This window comes from Alosa pseudoharengus, unplaced genomic scaffold (assembly GCF_046254945.1).
Source record: "Alosa pseudoharengus isolate Yale_2024_CS ecotype anadromous, Long Island Sound unplaced genomic scaffold, YU_APseudo_1.1 YU_APseudo_1.1_scf_16, whole genome shotgun sequence".
Taxonomy (NCBI): domain Eukaryota; kingdom Metazoa; phylum Chordata; class Actinopteri; order Clupeiformes; family Clupeidae; genus Alosa; species Alosa pseudoharengus.
The window spans coordinates 18,234,014-18,251,569 of NW_027468630.1; the positions used below are offsets into that span (position 1 = coordinate 18,234,014).

Genomic DNA, 17,556 nt, shown 5'->3' on the forward strand with positions numbered 1-17,556 from the left:
CCTCTCTCTCTCTCTTCCCCATTGTTCCTGCTGCTATCTCCCTTGTGTTTGCTCCAGAGGTTGAGGTCTCGTAGAGGTCTGGTCAGAATGATGTCCTCCCCTCGGGTTGCCACAGCAGACACACGCCTTGAGTTAAACACACACACACTCAGGCACACACACTCAGGCTGTCACAGCAGACACATAAGTTCAATTAATGCCCCACTGTCAGCCCCACACCATTCCCACCAGGGTACACACACACACACACACACACACACACACACACACACACACACACACACACACACACACACACACACAGGCACACACGCCCACACAGGCTGGTCCACACCATTCCCATCAGAGTGCACTCACACAAAGGGACAAACAGCTCTTTCCTTGGGTACAGTAATGTAATGCTCTGGCCTTTCCTGGCATGTCTTATTCTGTGTTGCTGTGCGCTGTGCCACTGCCCGAATTATGGCTTTGAGAACAAAACAGCTCTGCTGTACCCCAACCCCCCCCCGGGGCCCCTCTCCGCTAACATCCCCCTCTCTCACTCGCTCTTTCTTTCTTTCTTTATTTCTTTCCTTCTTGTGGTTGTGCTGAGGAGAAGACATTAGCGTGTGAATAATAGTTTGATATGGGGCGGAGGGGATTAGCGACTTGCGGCAGCGCGAGCACGAGTGAAGCGACAAGACGAGGAGCTGGGTGAAGCGAAGAGAAGAGAAGCCTTCATGGAGCGATTGAGTGATGGCTTGGCAGCCGTCAGAGTGTTTCCTAGAGGGTCGGGTGGGTCGTGCCGTCGGAGGCCATCAATAATTGAATGGCGGAATGAGAGAGAACAGAATGAGCATGTGGATTAAGAGGCGATGGGACAAGGTGTCTGTGGCTTCCTGTGTGTGTGTATCTGTCAGTGCCTGTGGTTTTGGAAGTGTGTGTGTGACACAGAGACAGGGAGAATTATGATGCGGGGTGTGTGTATGTGTGTGTGTGTGTGTGTGTTGCGGAGGGTCTTGTGAATAGCACAAAGAATATTTCAAAGCACCTCCTCTCTCTTCCCTCTCTCCTCTCTCACCTCCTTTCCCCTCCTCTCTCTCTTCCCTCTCTCTCTGTTCTCGTCTCTCCTCCCTCTCTCCTCCCTCTCTCCTCCTGTGTGTAGTTTTAATGCTTTCTGTCCTCAATTTCCTTCCCATCATTTTGTTCTGTATGTCCTTGTCTGGTCTGGGCTCGCCCATGGCCTGACGCTCTGAGTGTCCGTACCCAGAGCTGTCTCTCTGGCTGGACATGATGGATTGTACAGCCCCATCCGGCCCGTCCCGGCACCCTGGAGAGGAGCTCGGGAGTCCAGTGTGTGGCTGCTTAGGCACTGATCTGGGCCAGGCTGTAGTTACTTGGGCTGGAAGAACCAAGAACTGACCCAAGATCAACTCCAGAATGCAGAGGCTCCAATCTCTGCGCCTGGTTAGTGAGGACTTAAGGAAGAAAAATGAGACACTAAAAAAGAGCATGGCAGTTTCCTCCATCCTTCTCTGTGGAGCCCAGAGGTTCAGGAAAGAGGGAAAGCAGCAGAGGAAACTAACCGGGCGAAATGAGACAGGATGTTCCCATTCCACAGCCCTCAGAGAGAGGGAGAGAGAGAGAGAGAGAGAGAGAGGGAGAGGGAGAGGGAGGGAGAGAGAGAGGGAAAGAGAGAGGGAGAGAAAGAGAGAGAGGAGGGGAAAAAAACAGCGGATCAACAAACAAAAGGAACTTTCATCCTCAGCAGCTGATTTTAAAACATAGTGCTCTTTGTTTGTCTATCTGGGGATTAGCTTTGACCTTGGCTCCTCTTCACAGAGACAACACACACACACACACACACACACACACACACACACACACACACACACACACACACACACACTCTTCTCCCGCCACTCTTTAATTTTCTCCCGGGGAGGCGCTGACAAACAGGCGCACAGTGTGTTATTGTGTGTATGCGCCACGTCTAGCTTGGCGAGGTGGTGGTTGTGTGTGTGTGTGTGTGTGTGTGTGTGTGTGTGTGTGTGTGTGTGTGTGGTGAGCAGCGTGTTATTGACCGGTCGGCGGGGGCTTTTATCAGTTTCTCCCCCGCGCCGCTGACACCTGCGACCTTCATACCTCGACGGGAGAGTCGGCGAGCACATCTGGAGCGCGTGTCGGAGGCCCATTCCTCCTGTCAGAGGGGCCGTGCCGTGACCGTCGCGTCGCGTCGCGTCGCCTCCAGACCAGCCGAGGCTTCGGTCGGGCAGGCTGTGGACTCTCCCCCCCCCTGATGTGGACAACATGAGTCACAGGCGTCCTGCTGCCTCCATTTCTCAAAGTCAACAACCACCCACCACCACACAGCGACATGGGCTAATGTTTGGATGTCGTGGTTTGTTACTGAAACTTAAGTAGAAGCTTAAAAGCCTAAAATGTGTTGTGTTTTCTCTCTCTGTCTGTCTGTTTGTCTGTTTGTCTGTGTGTGTGTGTGTGCCCGTGTGTGTGTAGGAGCTGGGAGACCTGCGGCACATCCACACCAAGCTGAAGAAGCAGTACCAGGAGAAGATGGCGGAGCTGGCCCACGCCAACCGGCGGGTGGATCAGCACGAGACCGAGGTCAAGAAGCTCCGGCTCCGCGTGGAGGAGCTCAAGAAGGAGCTGGGACAGGCTGAAGATGAGGTCAGTGCACATGGACACACACACACACTCACATGTTCAATCACATGCACACTCACATGCATTCAAAACAAACATCATATACATCAGTTTTGCACTTTGTGGTTCTAAAGAAAGAGCTTGTTCGAAGATTAGGATGATGTCAGCACATTTACACACACACACACACGCACACACACACACACACAGACACACACAAACACCTGGTTGATTCCTTGGAAGCTGGCAGGATTAATGAGTGTATTTGAGAGCACTGGCATCCACCAAATGATAAATGATAATGTTTGTGTCTGCTCCTCAGCTCGTTGTGGTTTAGATCAGTGTTTCCCAAAGTCTGGGCCGCGACCCACGGGTGGGTCGCAGGAGAATTTATTTGGGTCGCCAGCCCAGCACAATTTATGTTGTGTTATAGGTCTAACTGATACCATTTGTCATTTGATACCAGGAAAGTTAACAGTTTTCTATTAGGATGTCGTTTGTTAACTACCACCGTTACGGTTTTGTCATAAAAGCTCATGAAACTGGCGCATGAAACTGGGGGACGAACGCATCGCAGAGGGGGAGCCAGAGCATGGATATCTACCTCTGAAAATGAAACCGTTCTGTGGGGCGCCTGCCATGACCTGTACCTCGCAGTTACAAACTGCAAGGGACATGAATCCGCCTATTTGCACGAACATTAACAGAAACCAGTTCCTCAACTTTACCGATTAAAATCTAGTGACCGTGCTGTCAACTAAAGCAGACATCCATAGACCGGATAAGGATATTCAATTTGCATGTAGATAGTTTCGATTGTAGATGCAATCTTTAAAGTTAATAGCAACCTCCTCACATTCTTATTTCTGATTTAAAATGCACAACAGTGCATTATATTAGGCTACAATTTAAATAGACATTTTAAACACTATTTCTCTCGTTTTCTACCTCGCGAACTCCAAAGTGTTCCACAGTGTTATGGACCCATTTGCAACGCAACGTAGGCCTAGCCTACAGCATTTTTTTTAGAAATACAGAAACAGCTTTACTATGCTGACGAATGCGCAACATGCGAGAATTTCCCCAAACTCTCGGATGCGCATTAAAACGTATCTTTTCAGTAGTCATTTCCAACTTTTCACGCTGATGGTGCTCAAAATGCAACACTACCGTGTTCAAAGCAGGATCTATCTATCTAGATCCTATAGCAATGTATGGTTGGGGGAGGCATAGAAAAGTTGGAGAACCTGTGGCCTAAAACAGTGTTTGGTGGTTGCAGGGTAGATTTGAAGTGAAATGGGTCGCGATGGTCTGTCATTTTTAAAAAGTGGGTCGCCAGAAAAAAAGTTTGGGAAACACTGGTTTAGATTACAGTAGTAATTAATGTGTTGTAGCCTTTATCAATGCACTGCTATGGCTCTATAAGGCTCTGCTCCTACCATTGTTATTTTCTCCTTCTCCTTTTCTGTGTGTGTGTGTGTGTACTACAGCTGGATGAAGCCCATAACCAGAGCCGAAAGCTCCAGCGGTCCCTCGATGAGCAGGTGGAACAGACAGAGAACCTCCAGGTCCAGCTGGAACATTTACAGTCCAGGTAACACACACTCTCCATCTCTCTCTCTCTTACACACACACAAGCACACACACAAGCACACTTAATCTCTACCTCTCTTACGAACACAACACACTCAAACCTACATATTCTAAATGGGATAGTTGCCTGTGGTTGTGGCAGTTTCTCTCCCTGTTGATAGTGGTGTGAGCATCAGTGTAGAGCTGCTGATTCCAGCTCTCTCTCTTTCTCTCTCTCTCTCTCTCTCTCTCTCTCTCTCTCTCATGCTCACTTACTCTGTCCCCCTCCCAGTCTTGTCTGCGTCTGCCTGATAGTACCGCTCAACTTAGCACCAAGTCTATATCTCTTCCCTCTCTCTCTCTCTTTCTCCCATTCTCTCTCTCACCCCCCCCTCTCTCTCTCTCTCTCTCACTCACCCCCTCTCTCTTTCTTTCTCCCTCTCTCTTTCTCCCTCTTCCTCCCTTTCTGTCTGTCTCCCTCTATCATTCTATCTGTCTTTCTCTTTCTCCCTGTCTCTCTCTCCCCCTCTCTGTATCCCTCTCTTCCCCACCTCTTCGCTCCTGCCTTATCATTCTGCCTGCGTTCCTGGCTCCCACCCTTCCACAGCCAATCACTGGCTGCAGAGCTGCGGGTTACCTTAGTAACAGGGAGAGCTCTGGACACCCCCACAGCTCGGGAGAGCAGAGCGACAGGCGAGTCGGCATGGAAACGCATCTGGGAGTGCTGCGATAGGCAGCCCTGTTGGCATGGAGACGCCAGGGCTGACACGCCCTCTCTGCAGAGCTTCATTGTTTAACTCCTGCCCCTAACTCGTGTGTGTGTGTGTGTGTGTGTGTGTGTGTGTGTGGTCTTGGTCACAGGGTTATCTCGGCCGAGTGTAAAGCAAGAGTGTGTATCGATGCGTGTGTATCGGTGGTTCATCAGGTTATCGTCAAGAGTAACCAGAGGAAGTGCAAGGCGTTTAGCCTTCGTGCCCTGCACCTGGACTGGGGTCCCGTCAGCAGGAAGGCACCACCACCACTCACTGGGCCTAAAGAATGAGAGATAGACAGAGAGAGAGACAGAGAGAGAGACAGGGAGAGAGACAGGCAGGGCTGAATTAGGTCGTTTCCCTATGTCCCTGGCCATCACAAAAAGATCCATAAAATTCTGGATGCACTTAAAAGGTTCAGACCCTCAAAATCTAAACCATAAAGCGCTCCTTGAAAATTCAACAGGACCAGATAAAGACAACCTCTTAAATTTGATTATAAACGACAATGACATTAGTGATACAAAACCAATACTACTAAAAGAAATCCACAATAACAACAAAAGTGCCTACATATCCCAATGGTTAGAAGACGCCCAACATAATAAGAAAATTAATTGTTACCTTTCGGATTTAACCGAAAATACGAACTAGCAAATTATCTGGTTAAATTAAAACCACCACAAAGTTGTTACCTAACAAAATACAGGTGACCATAAATTGCAAATTGAAACTGGACGGCATAAAAGATCCTGGCAAGAGAGACACCAAAGAATTTGCTCCCACTGTGACCCTCATGGAGATTGAGGATGAAAAACACTTCCTTCTGAGGTGCACCAAATATACTCTACTGAAATTCTTTTTACGCTAAATTTCTAGAAAAAAACCCACAATTTAAAGGTCTAGACGATCATTCAAAAATGAAAACCCTCCTAGGGAAGAACAATCCCTACAGCTCTCCGCCAGTTTGTGTTTAAGTGCCACAAACTGAGAGAAAAAACATAATGGAGAAAGAGCAGAAATCTAAACATAGTCTCAATTTGAAAAAAATAAATAAAAAATAAATTATTTATTTATTTATTTATTTTATTATTATTATTATCATTCATTATTATTTTTTTATTAAATTAATATTCTTTTTTATTATAATTTATTTATTACTATTATTTAATCAACATTGTTTTGTTTATCTTATATATTTATGTATTGAATCTGTATACATGCTCAATAAAGCTTATTTGAATTGAATTGAATTGACAGAGACAGAGAGAGACAGAGAGAGAGACAGAGAGACAGAGAGAGAGAGAGAGAGAGATTGGAGCACTTAGTGGTGGCTCTGATAAGTGCCGCTAATGTGATATTCACTGTTCACGCTGCCTCCTGATTTTATGGGAATGTGTAGGAATGTTAATGCTGTAGCAGTTCTGGCTTCTCAGCAGAATCCAAGTCCACTCAGACTCTCAAAGTCCACTGAGTCTCAAGAGTGCAAAATCCCAGCCGCTGCACGCTGCATGTGCCGAGTGGCCGTGGCTTACCTGTGCCTACCTGTGGCAGTCAACTGAGCAGAGCTCCTCTGGGCAGCGGGCAGTCCTGCCAGCCACAGTCCTGCCAGCCACAGTCTCAAGCAGAACACCGGAAGGCGTGGGGGACCCTTGGTTTGGGCTTTTCAGGGTGACCGTTGAAAAGGAGGAGCGGTTGTCAAGGAGATGGATGGAGTAACGAGTTGGAGCACGGTAGTCATGGTGATGAAGGGTGGTGTTGGGCGCATGCACACAGGCAGGCAGGCGAAGCTGCTGGCCAAAGCGGCAGGGCAGACACGGGGGGATGTGTGTGTATATGTGTGTGTGTGTGTGTGTGTGTGTGTGTGTGTGTGTGAGATTCAGCTTGCACTCCCATCCATCACTCTGCATAGATGAAAAGCACAATCTTCGTACATGCCATACTGTACGCACACACACGCATACACACATACACACTCACACACTTAAATACTCACCTATACGTTTTTGTAGAAACGGTTTTTAATAGTAATTTTCCCATTTTATTTCACTCCTCTGTCCTCTCTCTCTTCCTGTTGTTTTTGTTTGTGCGGAGAGAAAGCTCTTTACGACTTCTCATACTGGACAGCTATAAAATCTCTGGCCTGAATCGATAGCTGCTCGGAAGGCAGGTGATCCCTCTAAGGCATGGTGGATTTCTAGAAGGAAACACACACACAAACACACACACACACACACACACACACACACACACACAAACACACATTCATTTCTTTCCCCCTCTCTCCACTCGGTTTGACCTTTGGCTTCCTAGCTGTGTGAACAGCAGTGAGGTCATAGGCTAGAGAGGGAGCAGGATCTGTGTGTTTGTGTGTGTGTATGAGAGAGGGGGGAGGGTGAGAAAGTGAGTGAGGGCTTGTGTGTGTGTGTGTGTGTGTGTGTGTGTGTATGTATGGGAGGGACACACAGAGAGATACGGCCAGTGCTGGGCAGAAGGCCAGCGATAACAGCGTCCGAGGGAAGCGTTCTGGGAACGATGTCGGAGCGTCATAACGGGGAACATCCTGACCCTTGCGTTTCGCTGGGCATCTGTGCTCCTGTAATGGCTTCAGGGGTCTTTAATCTGACCCTTCTGCCTGTCCAGGTCCGTCACCGCCGCCACGCGTAACAACCCAACACGCTAACACACACCTCCACGGCCTGACAGCTCCACTGTGTGTGTGTGTGTGTGTGTGTGTGTGTGTGTGTGTGTGTGTGTGTGTGTGTGTGTGTGTGTGTAGCTGATTATGGTGTGTGTGTGTCTGAAGGATTGCTATATGTGTGACAGACAGGCTATTTGGCAGTCTCTACTAAACACTATCTGAAAGAAGCTTTTGTGAAATGAGAGGGAAGAAAATCCAGCCCCCTTTTGTGTGTGTGTGTGTGTGTATATCGATCTCCAGCTAGCCGAGAGCAGCCAAGCATTGTCGGCGCTCCCACCCTCAGGCCCAACCTTAATCCAGAGTGAGTGAGTGAGTGTGTGAGTGAGAGTGAGTGAGAGTGAGAGTGAGTGTGCAGCAAAGAACTGTCATTGTCAGTGGTGTAGTGGGGATTTTTAAAGTGGGGGGACGCTATTTTAATGACATCATTGCAAAAACTGTCACGCACCTCCACATACATCGGTGCGTAAGGCCAAGGCCAAAATTACCAGCTTTCGTGAACATGAAATCGAATTAAAAAAAACATTTAAATTATATGGATTAGCTTCAAAATGTAGCATATAATGTCTTCACCCAAACTACACTTTTCCACCAAAGTCTATGAATATGGTCTGTAGCTTTTACTTTTGTTGTATCATACAATAAACAGACAAACCATAATGTAGAGTAGCCTATGTAATCTAGCGTAATCTAATCTCCTTGACGCATAACATGCCGCGGCATGGCTTCATTCATTGCCACACGTAAACCATAGCAATAACAATAGCACAAGCAGGATTCACGCATTCAACACGCTGTGTGGTCAGCGTAGCTCAATTTGAGGGGGCGTCAAATGTCATTGCGAATGATTAAAATGCAGAGGCGCACAGTCAATAAAACAAAAAAAATAACAGAAAGAACATTGGGCAGGCAAGTGCCAGTCATTTGAAAAGTTTTTGTTTGGATGAAGTAGCTGCACGCTGCACCAATCGTAAGTTTTTCCTAAAGTTGTTCAGGTTCACCGTTGGGTCATTACTTATGGTAAAATAGCCTTATCACTTATATTGGAGCTCCCTCGTTAAAAATCCCTCGTATTACTCACACATGCTTCGTGTCATTTTGACCACTGGATTAGCCTACCTGCTTTCTGCAAAACACAAACGAAGGAATTGCAAATAGTGGGCCATGAAGATGCTTGCTAGATTCGGATACAGGCAGTTGTATCTATGGTTTTCTAGCCACTTTCTAGCTACTTTCGGGTAACGCGGAATGACGAGCTGCGCAGTTTTTAATGTCTTTACGCATGGTGGAGTGCTACAGCATGACGGTCATTCTTGAATTTTATGACAAAGAGGCCTAATTGGAGACGTTTGCATGATGCGTTGTTATCACTGGTAACAACAGATGTTATATTAACAAATGCTTATTAAAATGCTCAAAACAATGCTCCAAGAAGTGGGGGGACGGCGTTCCCCCGCGTCCAACGCCCACTACACCCCTGGTCCTTGTTATCCCATGACTGGCCTTGACTCATCTTGTCTCATCCAATTAGTATTCCCTACTGAATGTATTATCCAATCAGCACCCCACCACGGAATGGCAGTTTGTCTCTCCATTACAGTGTACTGGTGATGTGCTTTTCATATCTCTCCCAGTCCTCCTCCTCCTCATTCTTTATCAGCATGACCTAACCAACCGCACATGCAGTCATAGTGACCAGACATGTAGTTGACACAGAGTGAACAAACGTGCCAGCCTTTACTCTATTGGCCCAGTTGGTCTCATATTCCCCAGGGTAGAGGCATGTGACCCCACACACACACACACACACACACACTCAGTTCATTAGGCAGAGAGGCTGAGTTTGTGTCATGATACTCATGTACAACTGCAAACACACAAAAACATAATTTCTCAACCCCCTCCCCCCCACCCCCCCGCTCCCATCTCCCTCTGCTCCATGTTGGCCATAATGTAACCTACCAGCATTAAGTGTTTTGGGGCGCGAATCAAAAAGCTTTTAGCCCTGTAGCTCACCACTGTGACCATGTTCCTATTATGGGCAATTTGGGCCTATTAACATGGTGCAGACCAGATGTGTGTGTGTGTGTGTGTGTGTGTGTGTGTGTGTGTGTGTGTGTGTGTGTGTGTGTGTGTGTGTCAGGATGGGGAAGTATAATACCCACCCATACTTCCTCTGGTGCACTCAAACTTAGAACTGCAAAAGTTTGCACTTGCAGTTGTGGCAGGTGCTCAGAGAGAACAAACATGAGAAAAATAAACAAAATCCAGCTCCTCCCTTGAAAAAAACATCTCCCCAGAAAATGGCATTCGGAGCATCCAGGCTCATCATCAGATGGATGACGTTCTAGTTTATCCGTTTCTCTCCACACACCCTCCCACCACAGTCCCCCACCTACAGTCCAGGCACCCACCTAACACAACCCCCTACTTTTCCGCACACTCTCCACACACACTCTCCCCACACACTCTCTCCACATACCCTCCCCCAACACAGCCCTTGCCTACAGTCCTGACCCCCATGTGCCATCCACCCAGCACAGCCCCCTACTCTCCCAACACAGCAGCAGCCGCAGCCCCCTACCTGTAGTCTTGCCCACCATAATCATTACATTACATTACATTACATATGGCTGACATATGCCATTTTTAACCAAAGTGACTCACAACATGGTTAACAGTTTAAGCTTTTCAAAGCAATTTTCTCAACAATTCTAGGACAATTTTAAGGAAAAAAGGTCTAGTACAATAAGAATAAGTGCATCAGTGAGTGCTGTTTTTTAAACAATCGGAAAAAAAATAATAATCAGGCCTCTTAAGCTGCAGTGAGGTCTTGTTGTGGGCCCCGGGCCCCTAACACCGTCATTAAAGGCTGCAGTGGCCAGGGGTGCACTGGTGCACCGTCTGCTGGGATTTCCCACTCCCCCCACTCCCCCTCCGCTCCCCTCACCACTGCCTCCGCCACCGCCAGAGCCACCGGTGCATGGAAATGTAATTAACCCAGGCAGGACGGGTGGCCTCCTTTCCTCTCTCTGCTCCTCTCTCACACTTTCTCACAAATCTGCATATCTGTCTCACTCACACTCTCCCCTTCCACTCACAGGGTTCTTAGATAGTATTCTCTCTCTCTTTCTCTCTCTCTTTCTACCCCTCTCTAACTTTGAGGGATTCTTAGGCTACGTCTACATTATTGCTGATTCCGTTTTGTATGTATTCTGTTATCGGATTTGATCTGCGAATGAAAATCGAGATGAAATCGAAACGTTGTGCATCTGCATTACACCATTGATCCCCAAATCACACAACCATACACCCATGTCTACCCTTTGTCAAGTCCTACATTCCGTGTAACTGTTGCTAGGTCAGATAAACAATAGCAATGCATGGTTTTCCCATAGAAAAAACATTGAAAACTAGAGATGCACCCATATGGAATTTTAGGGCCGATAACAATAACCGATATTTATTGGTTTGTTGTGGCCGATACCGATACGATAACCGATAATATTACTCTTGAAAAAAAATTGTGAAAAGTGATTTGGGGTAAGCATTTAATAAGCATAATTTTATTGCAGTAATTTTACCTACCACCAAATGATGGACAGAACTCATAATAGTCCTCAATAGTACGGCAGTCAACATAACAGTAGCCTAGCCCTACAGTATGTGTGGCTCCTTTAAGTGAACCTGACGTCAGTGAATTGCGAGTGAGTGGCTAGAGAGTATGAATCGTTTTCATTTAGGACTAAACACTCATAAACGGCTCAGCTGGGAATAAGCTACAGTATAGCGACCAAATCAGAGTTTGTGAGGGAAACTTAGGTTTAGTTTCAACTGCGGGTAACTGAATAAAGCTGCAACTCCTCAGACTGTATCTTATGTCCGTCTACTCTGTTGCGCACAACCTGCTGCAGCAGAAATCAAAGGGGTTAGCCCCGAAGGTTTTAATAACTTATTATGATGACCTGTCTGGAACTGAAGCAGGAATGGTTAGCATATTTCTAGGTAATAATACAAAACCCAAGCTAAAGTAATGCAAATATAATACTAAAACACAACTTAGAACTAGGCCTACTTATGTACTCGTCCCACTCACGAGTTTGTTTATTTGTTTCCCCGACCAGCGCAAAAAAACAAACACATCAGCACAAGGCGACTCTAGATAGGGCTGAGCTCCGCTCTGTTAAGGTTAAATGGCGGATCATTCACGAGAGGATTTTGAGATGCACAGATTCCCAAATTAACGCATATCCACAGATTTTGGGCTCTATTTTGCGTCCCAGCGCAATTGACTTTGTATACTCGCGCTTTTGTCTTTCCTATTTTGCAGTCAGCGCATATAGGAATTTTCCCTCCACAGGTACATGCCGGTAAATTAGATAATCCGATTGCGCCCACGGGGGCGGTTCAGCGAAAAGACGGGGTGTGTTCCGGCGCAAACGTTCACTGTTGATATTTTGCAGTTTCAGAAAACAATTCCACAGACCAGGAACTCCCTGGTCTAAAGTCTGTGGCGCAAATACAGATGCTATTTTAAGGGCGCATGCATGACCACAGGCCTGCATGAATGAATGCGTTGCACACCAATCTACAGACACCCCCGTGCACAGACGGAAACATTCAAAGCCTTAATAATATTTGTCCATTTCCCGGTTTTGTTCGTGCCTTGGTGACCTAAACATTTAGTAGCCTATATAGTACAACATCTACATGCAATATCTTTACAATAACAACGCCTAATTATGACCTATTAATTTGGACAACTTTATACAGCCCTATAAAGGCTAAAGTTACCTTCAGTTTTGTTCCAATGTACTGTTGTGTATGGCTTTAAACATCGCGTGCGCTTTAACATCAGCCTAAGCATTATTCCAGCTGCGCTAAGGTTTAAGCACCATAATTTTGCCTACCTTGTTGTAGCCCATCTGAAATAACTCCAAGCTTTGTTATGTTCCCTCCATCCTTTCGTTATTTTCAAAAAACGTTTTATATCCATGCCTTGAAGTCTTGAGTTAGTGAATTAGCTTAAATCAGCTTTTATAACTTCTGTAGTTGCTGCATCAATTCATTGTTATTCTCTCCTGCTCAAACAAATGTTGTGCGTGCATTAAGTTGATGATAACGTGTTTACAAACTCTACTTAACAGAAAATATTGTAAATAGCCTACTGTCATGCAGTTAATGGGATACTGTGCAAAGTTGAAAGTTAGGTCAACTTGGAAACTGTTTCTCTTGTTGAGTTGCCTGAGGGTAAGGAGCCCTTGCTTGGCCGCCTATGCTGCGCAACGCACACTTCGCTCCTCTCATCTATACATCGCAGTTCCCATTTCTGTAAACCATACATAATTTAAAAAATATATATTACCACTCGAGGGAAATCAGTGTGGTGTCCATTAAGATGTGAAAAAATAGGCATACATCTAGCGTACACATTTCACGAATCACGGATGTGTTGATGACATAAATTAGGAAATATTAGAGGACTTAAGGAGACGTGATGTTGAATTGCCCCAGCGGCAGCACGGGAGAGCATGTTAGATTACATTGTACATTGCAAAAATATCACCATGCATTCATAACCTCGTGATTCAGTGAGAGTGATCCCAAAACATCGGAAAGTATGTCTTTGTGACAATTCTGCATTACATTTTGTCAAGAGGAAAAATCAATAGCTAACTGTTCCCAACTGAACAGTGATTATATAGCGCTGTGAACGATCCTGGCTGCGCCTGGCAAATACGCCACCATAATAGCAATCAGCTATGGAACAAGCGTGCCTGTTGTTAAAGGGAATGTGAGATGACGCTCTGATTGGTTTATTGCACGTTACGCCCAAACCACACCCATGATTAATGTAGCTACTTCAGACCACCCCATTTTAGATTTGCGTCGGGCGCAACAGTCAATTATACCGCTGGTAAAATAGCATCAGCGCCCAAGATCCGCCCACAAAGTCACTTGCGTTTTGCACAAAGACACTTCCGTTTCAGACCATTAAAATAGGGCCCTGTGTAAGAGTGGTGAAATACATTCACACCGCTGACATTATATTGAGGAAAAAGTATAGCCAACCAAGCTCAAGTAGATCAGTGTAGCCAGACGGACCTTACGTAGGCCTAAATTAGGACTAAAAAATATCGGCGCAAATTATCGGCCAGAATTCTGTTATCGGACCGATAATAATATTTTCATTTTTTCACTTATCGGCCAATAATATATCGGCCGCCGATATATCGTGCATCCCTATTGAAAACCTGTAGACTTAGTGAGCTTTAAAACCCGTAATTCTGATTCTTGAAAAGTCTCATTCCTCAGTCGTGTCTATTAGAGCCATGTCCAGCTCTCTATAGAGTGCAGCTGGCCTGCAGTGTCCATGTGGTGGGCAGCTGTGGGGCCTCTGTGACACGGTTCTCCCTCTGAACCCCTCTTGGCTTCATTACGCCCATTACTGGTCCTAATTCAGCTAACCAGCCTCCATATGCTGGACAAGCATTACAGCACGCTGGACACTGGACGCTAGCCACGGTGGTCCAGTGCCATGTCTGACCATCCACGTGATTCATCCCTCACATGTACAGACATACACACACACACACACACACAAAAATAAATGTACACACAGATAAACCACACACACAAACACACACACACACACACACACACACACACACACACAAATACATGTACACACAGATAAACCACACACACACACACGCACGTGCGCGTACATACAGACATACCACCCACACACACGGAACACCTGGGCCGCTATCATATAGTCCAGCACCACAAATCTCTCTCACCCCCATCCAGCACACCTGTCTACTTTTACTCTTGTCTGCATATCTTCAGTGTGTGTGGACATGCATGCGTGTATACCTGTGTGTGTGTGTGTGTGTGCTGTATCATCCCCATCCTATATTAATGAATAAGTGAGAGGAGCTCTGTGAATGCTGGCCTCAGCTTGTGTGTGTGTGTGTGTGTGGCCTCCAGTGCCTTAGCTTGAGGGTGCAGTTCATAAGAGCTGCTGTATAATTGATCAGTTGTGTGAGTCATCGCCTGTCTCTCGCTGCTGCTCACACACTCTCTTCCTATTTTTCTCTCCTCACTCCTGCTGAACACACACACACACACACACTCAAATAGTGTGAACACACACACGCACACACACACACTCTTACTTATATATATATATATACAGTATGCACTCACACATGCACACATCTCTCTCTCCCTCTCTCTCTCTATCTCTCTCTCTCACACACCCACACACACCCACATGTACACACACTTACTTATATGCACTCACACATCTCTCTCTCTCTCTCACACACTCACTCACACACACACACACAGACACACTTACTTATATATATGCACCTCACTTTCTCTCTCTCACTCTCTCTCTCTCACACACAAACACACACTTACTTTTATATATATGCACTCACACATGCACACATCTCTCCCTCACTTTCTCTCTCTTTCTCTCCTCTCTCTCTCTCTCTCTCTCTCTCTCTCTATCTCTCTCTCTCTCTCTCTCACACACACACACACACATACTCTTTGTCTGGTTCTCTCAGTGGCTGTCATAGCCTCTCTCTTTTGTTACTGTGCACACTGTCTCATACATGCCTGCGTCTCATACATTTCAAGACTTAGACACACACAATTTAGTTTCCAGCCTTGTCTCACTTCCAATGACGCACGCACGCACACACACACACACACACACACACACACACCTCCTCTACTGTCTCCTTCATTATATCTCTCCTCAGTCTTCCTCCATTCATCCTCCATCCCTCTAATGAAAGTCTATTTACCTGGACAGCTGGCAAATGTGCCCAGCAGGCCTCTCGGTGGGCAGGTATTGTTTGACCGCTCGTTTCCGGGAGATTAAGCTGTTTTGCCCTAATCAGTTCCGACAGAGCCACTGACACCAGAACTGGTGGCAGCCTGGAGAGAGGGCAGAGAGACGGAGAGAGAGAGAGAGAGAGAGAGAGAGAGAGAGAGAGAGAGAGAGAGAGAGAGAGAGAGAGAGAGAGAGAGAGAGAGAGAGAGAGAGAGAGAGAGAGAGAGAGAGAGAGAGAGAGAGAGAGAGAGAGAGAGAGATGGATGGATGGAGAGAGTGGGATGGAAAGAGGGAGTGAGAGGAAGAAAAAGAGATGGAGAGTGAGAGAGATGGAAAACATGAAAGAGAGAGAGGGAGAGAGAGAGAGAGATGGAAAACATGAAAGAGAGAGAGGAAGAGAGATGGAGAGAGAATGAAAGAGAGTGTGGTGAAGAGGTTGTGTGTGTGCTCACTCTTGTTTGTGAGTGTTTACTTATGTGTGTGTGTGTGAGGGAGAACATGTTGGTTTAAGGAATTAAATATGCTGAGCTTGGTCTCATGCCTGTTTGTCTTTGTCATTAGTGGGGATGGGGATGGGGATGGGGGGTGTGGGGGGTGGCAGCTGGCTAATGCTGGCTAAGAGAGCAGCAATTGAGGGACGCAGTGGCAGAGACCAGACCAGAGTGGAGCAGCATGGCGCTGGGTTGGCTTGGCTTGGCTTGGCTACTGATGAATGCCATGAATCACCGCAGAATGAGGAGGCGTCCCTCCAGGTCTGACCACTGATAAATCACACAGGCAAACGTTTGTTTCTCATCCGCTCCCGTTCTGGAGTGACTTGGCCAAGTTTCATCCAGTGAAGATCACCTGCCGCCATTGCAGTTCAGTTTGAAATAGCACCTTGCGGAGGACTGGGGAGGCTGTATAACATTGGCAGGCAGCGGGGCTAAGAAATGCTGGTAGTTTCCTTTAGCTGGCTCAGGGGTATTGGTGACTATGGGAGAAGCTTGGCCGCAGGGCTAGACCTGAGTGAGCCTGTTTGAAAGTGTCTGTGAATTATTCATTGAGGTGGGAGATATTGTTTACCTTTTAGTCTACTTATTGTCAACCTGTCCCTGGGAAGTCGAGAGAGGAGGACAAGAGGAAGACACCTTTCTCACCTCACTCGCTTTTTTACACCATCCTCCTCTCCCCCTCTCCTCTCCCTCTCTCCCTCTTTTTCTCACTCGCTCTGAAACAATATGCTTTATTCCCTTGACCAATTTGGTGGAAAATAGTGTTGCCAAAGCACAGAACACAACACATTATAATACATAAACAGACCATAAATCATGTGGTAAAATCTCTCTCTCTCTCTCTCTCTCTCTGTCTCTCTCATTCTCTCTGTCTGTCAATTGAAATTCAATTCAAGTGTGCTTTATTAGCATGACAAATATTTGTGCATTGCCAAAGCATTTAAACATTTAAGCATAAGGTTTACATAGAGAATGCTTGGAATACAATATATAGCAGATAGATTTGTATCCAAGATGAACTCTCTCTCTCTCTCTGTCTCTTTTAGGCTGCGGCGACAGCAGAGTCCAGGGCTCTTTGGGAAGATGAGGACGTCTGCTTCGGCTCGGTTCAGCACGGACAATCCAGACGGACCCCCCAGCGACCAGGATGAGGAGGACGAAGAGCTGCAGATTCAGATCCCCTAAGAACAGAAACAGCCAGCCACTGGCCTGAGCTCTGTCCAGGCGAGGACTTAAGACTGACCACACCCAGCTCTGGGCTTGCAGCTCCTCACCAGAGCTCTTTTGGCCCAGTCCTTAGACAGGTGGACAGACAGACAGAAAGGCATGTGTGGACTCGGAGTGGACTGGTTGATGACCTCAAACTTACTGCCTTTTTGAAGCTGTGGCACCTCACAGCTGTGTGCTCCTGTCAGTACCACCTCCCCCCACCCCGAACCCCCAGCTCCTCCACACACACACACACACACACACACACACACACACACACACACACACACACACACACCGCTGGGAGGAGGACCCAGAGGAGCTGAGTACTGA

At 46.6% G+C, this 17,556-nt stretch overlaps 1 protein-coding gene across 1 annotated transcript in view; it reads left to right on the plus strand.

Annotated features, from left to right (window-relative positions):
* Positions 1–17,550, plus strand: part of ccdc102a (coiled-coil domain containing 102A) — an 80,297-nt gene extending 62,747 nt beyond the window's left edge. Inside the window, exons 7-9 of the mRNA XM_076288140.1 lie at positions 2,497–2,667; positions 4,134–4,237; positions 17,061–17,550. Coding sequence (XP_076144255.1) covers positions 2,497–2,667; positions 4,134–4,237; positions 17,061–17,199 — 414 coding nt within the window. The 3' untranslated portion in view covers positions 17,200–17,550. The remainder of the gene's footprint in view (positions 1–2,496; positions 2,668–4,133; positions 4,238–17,060) is intronic.
* Positions 17,551–17,556: the final 6 nt, after the last annotated feature.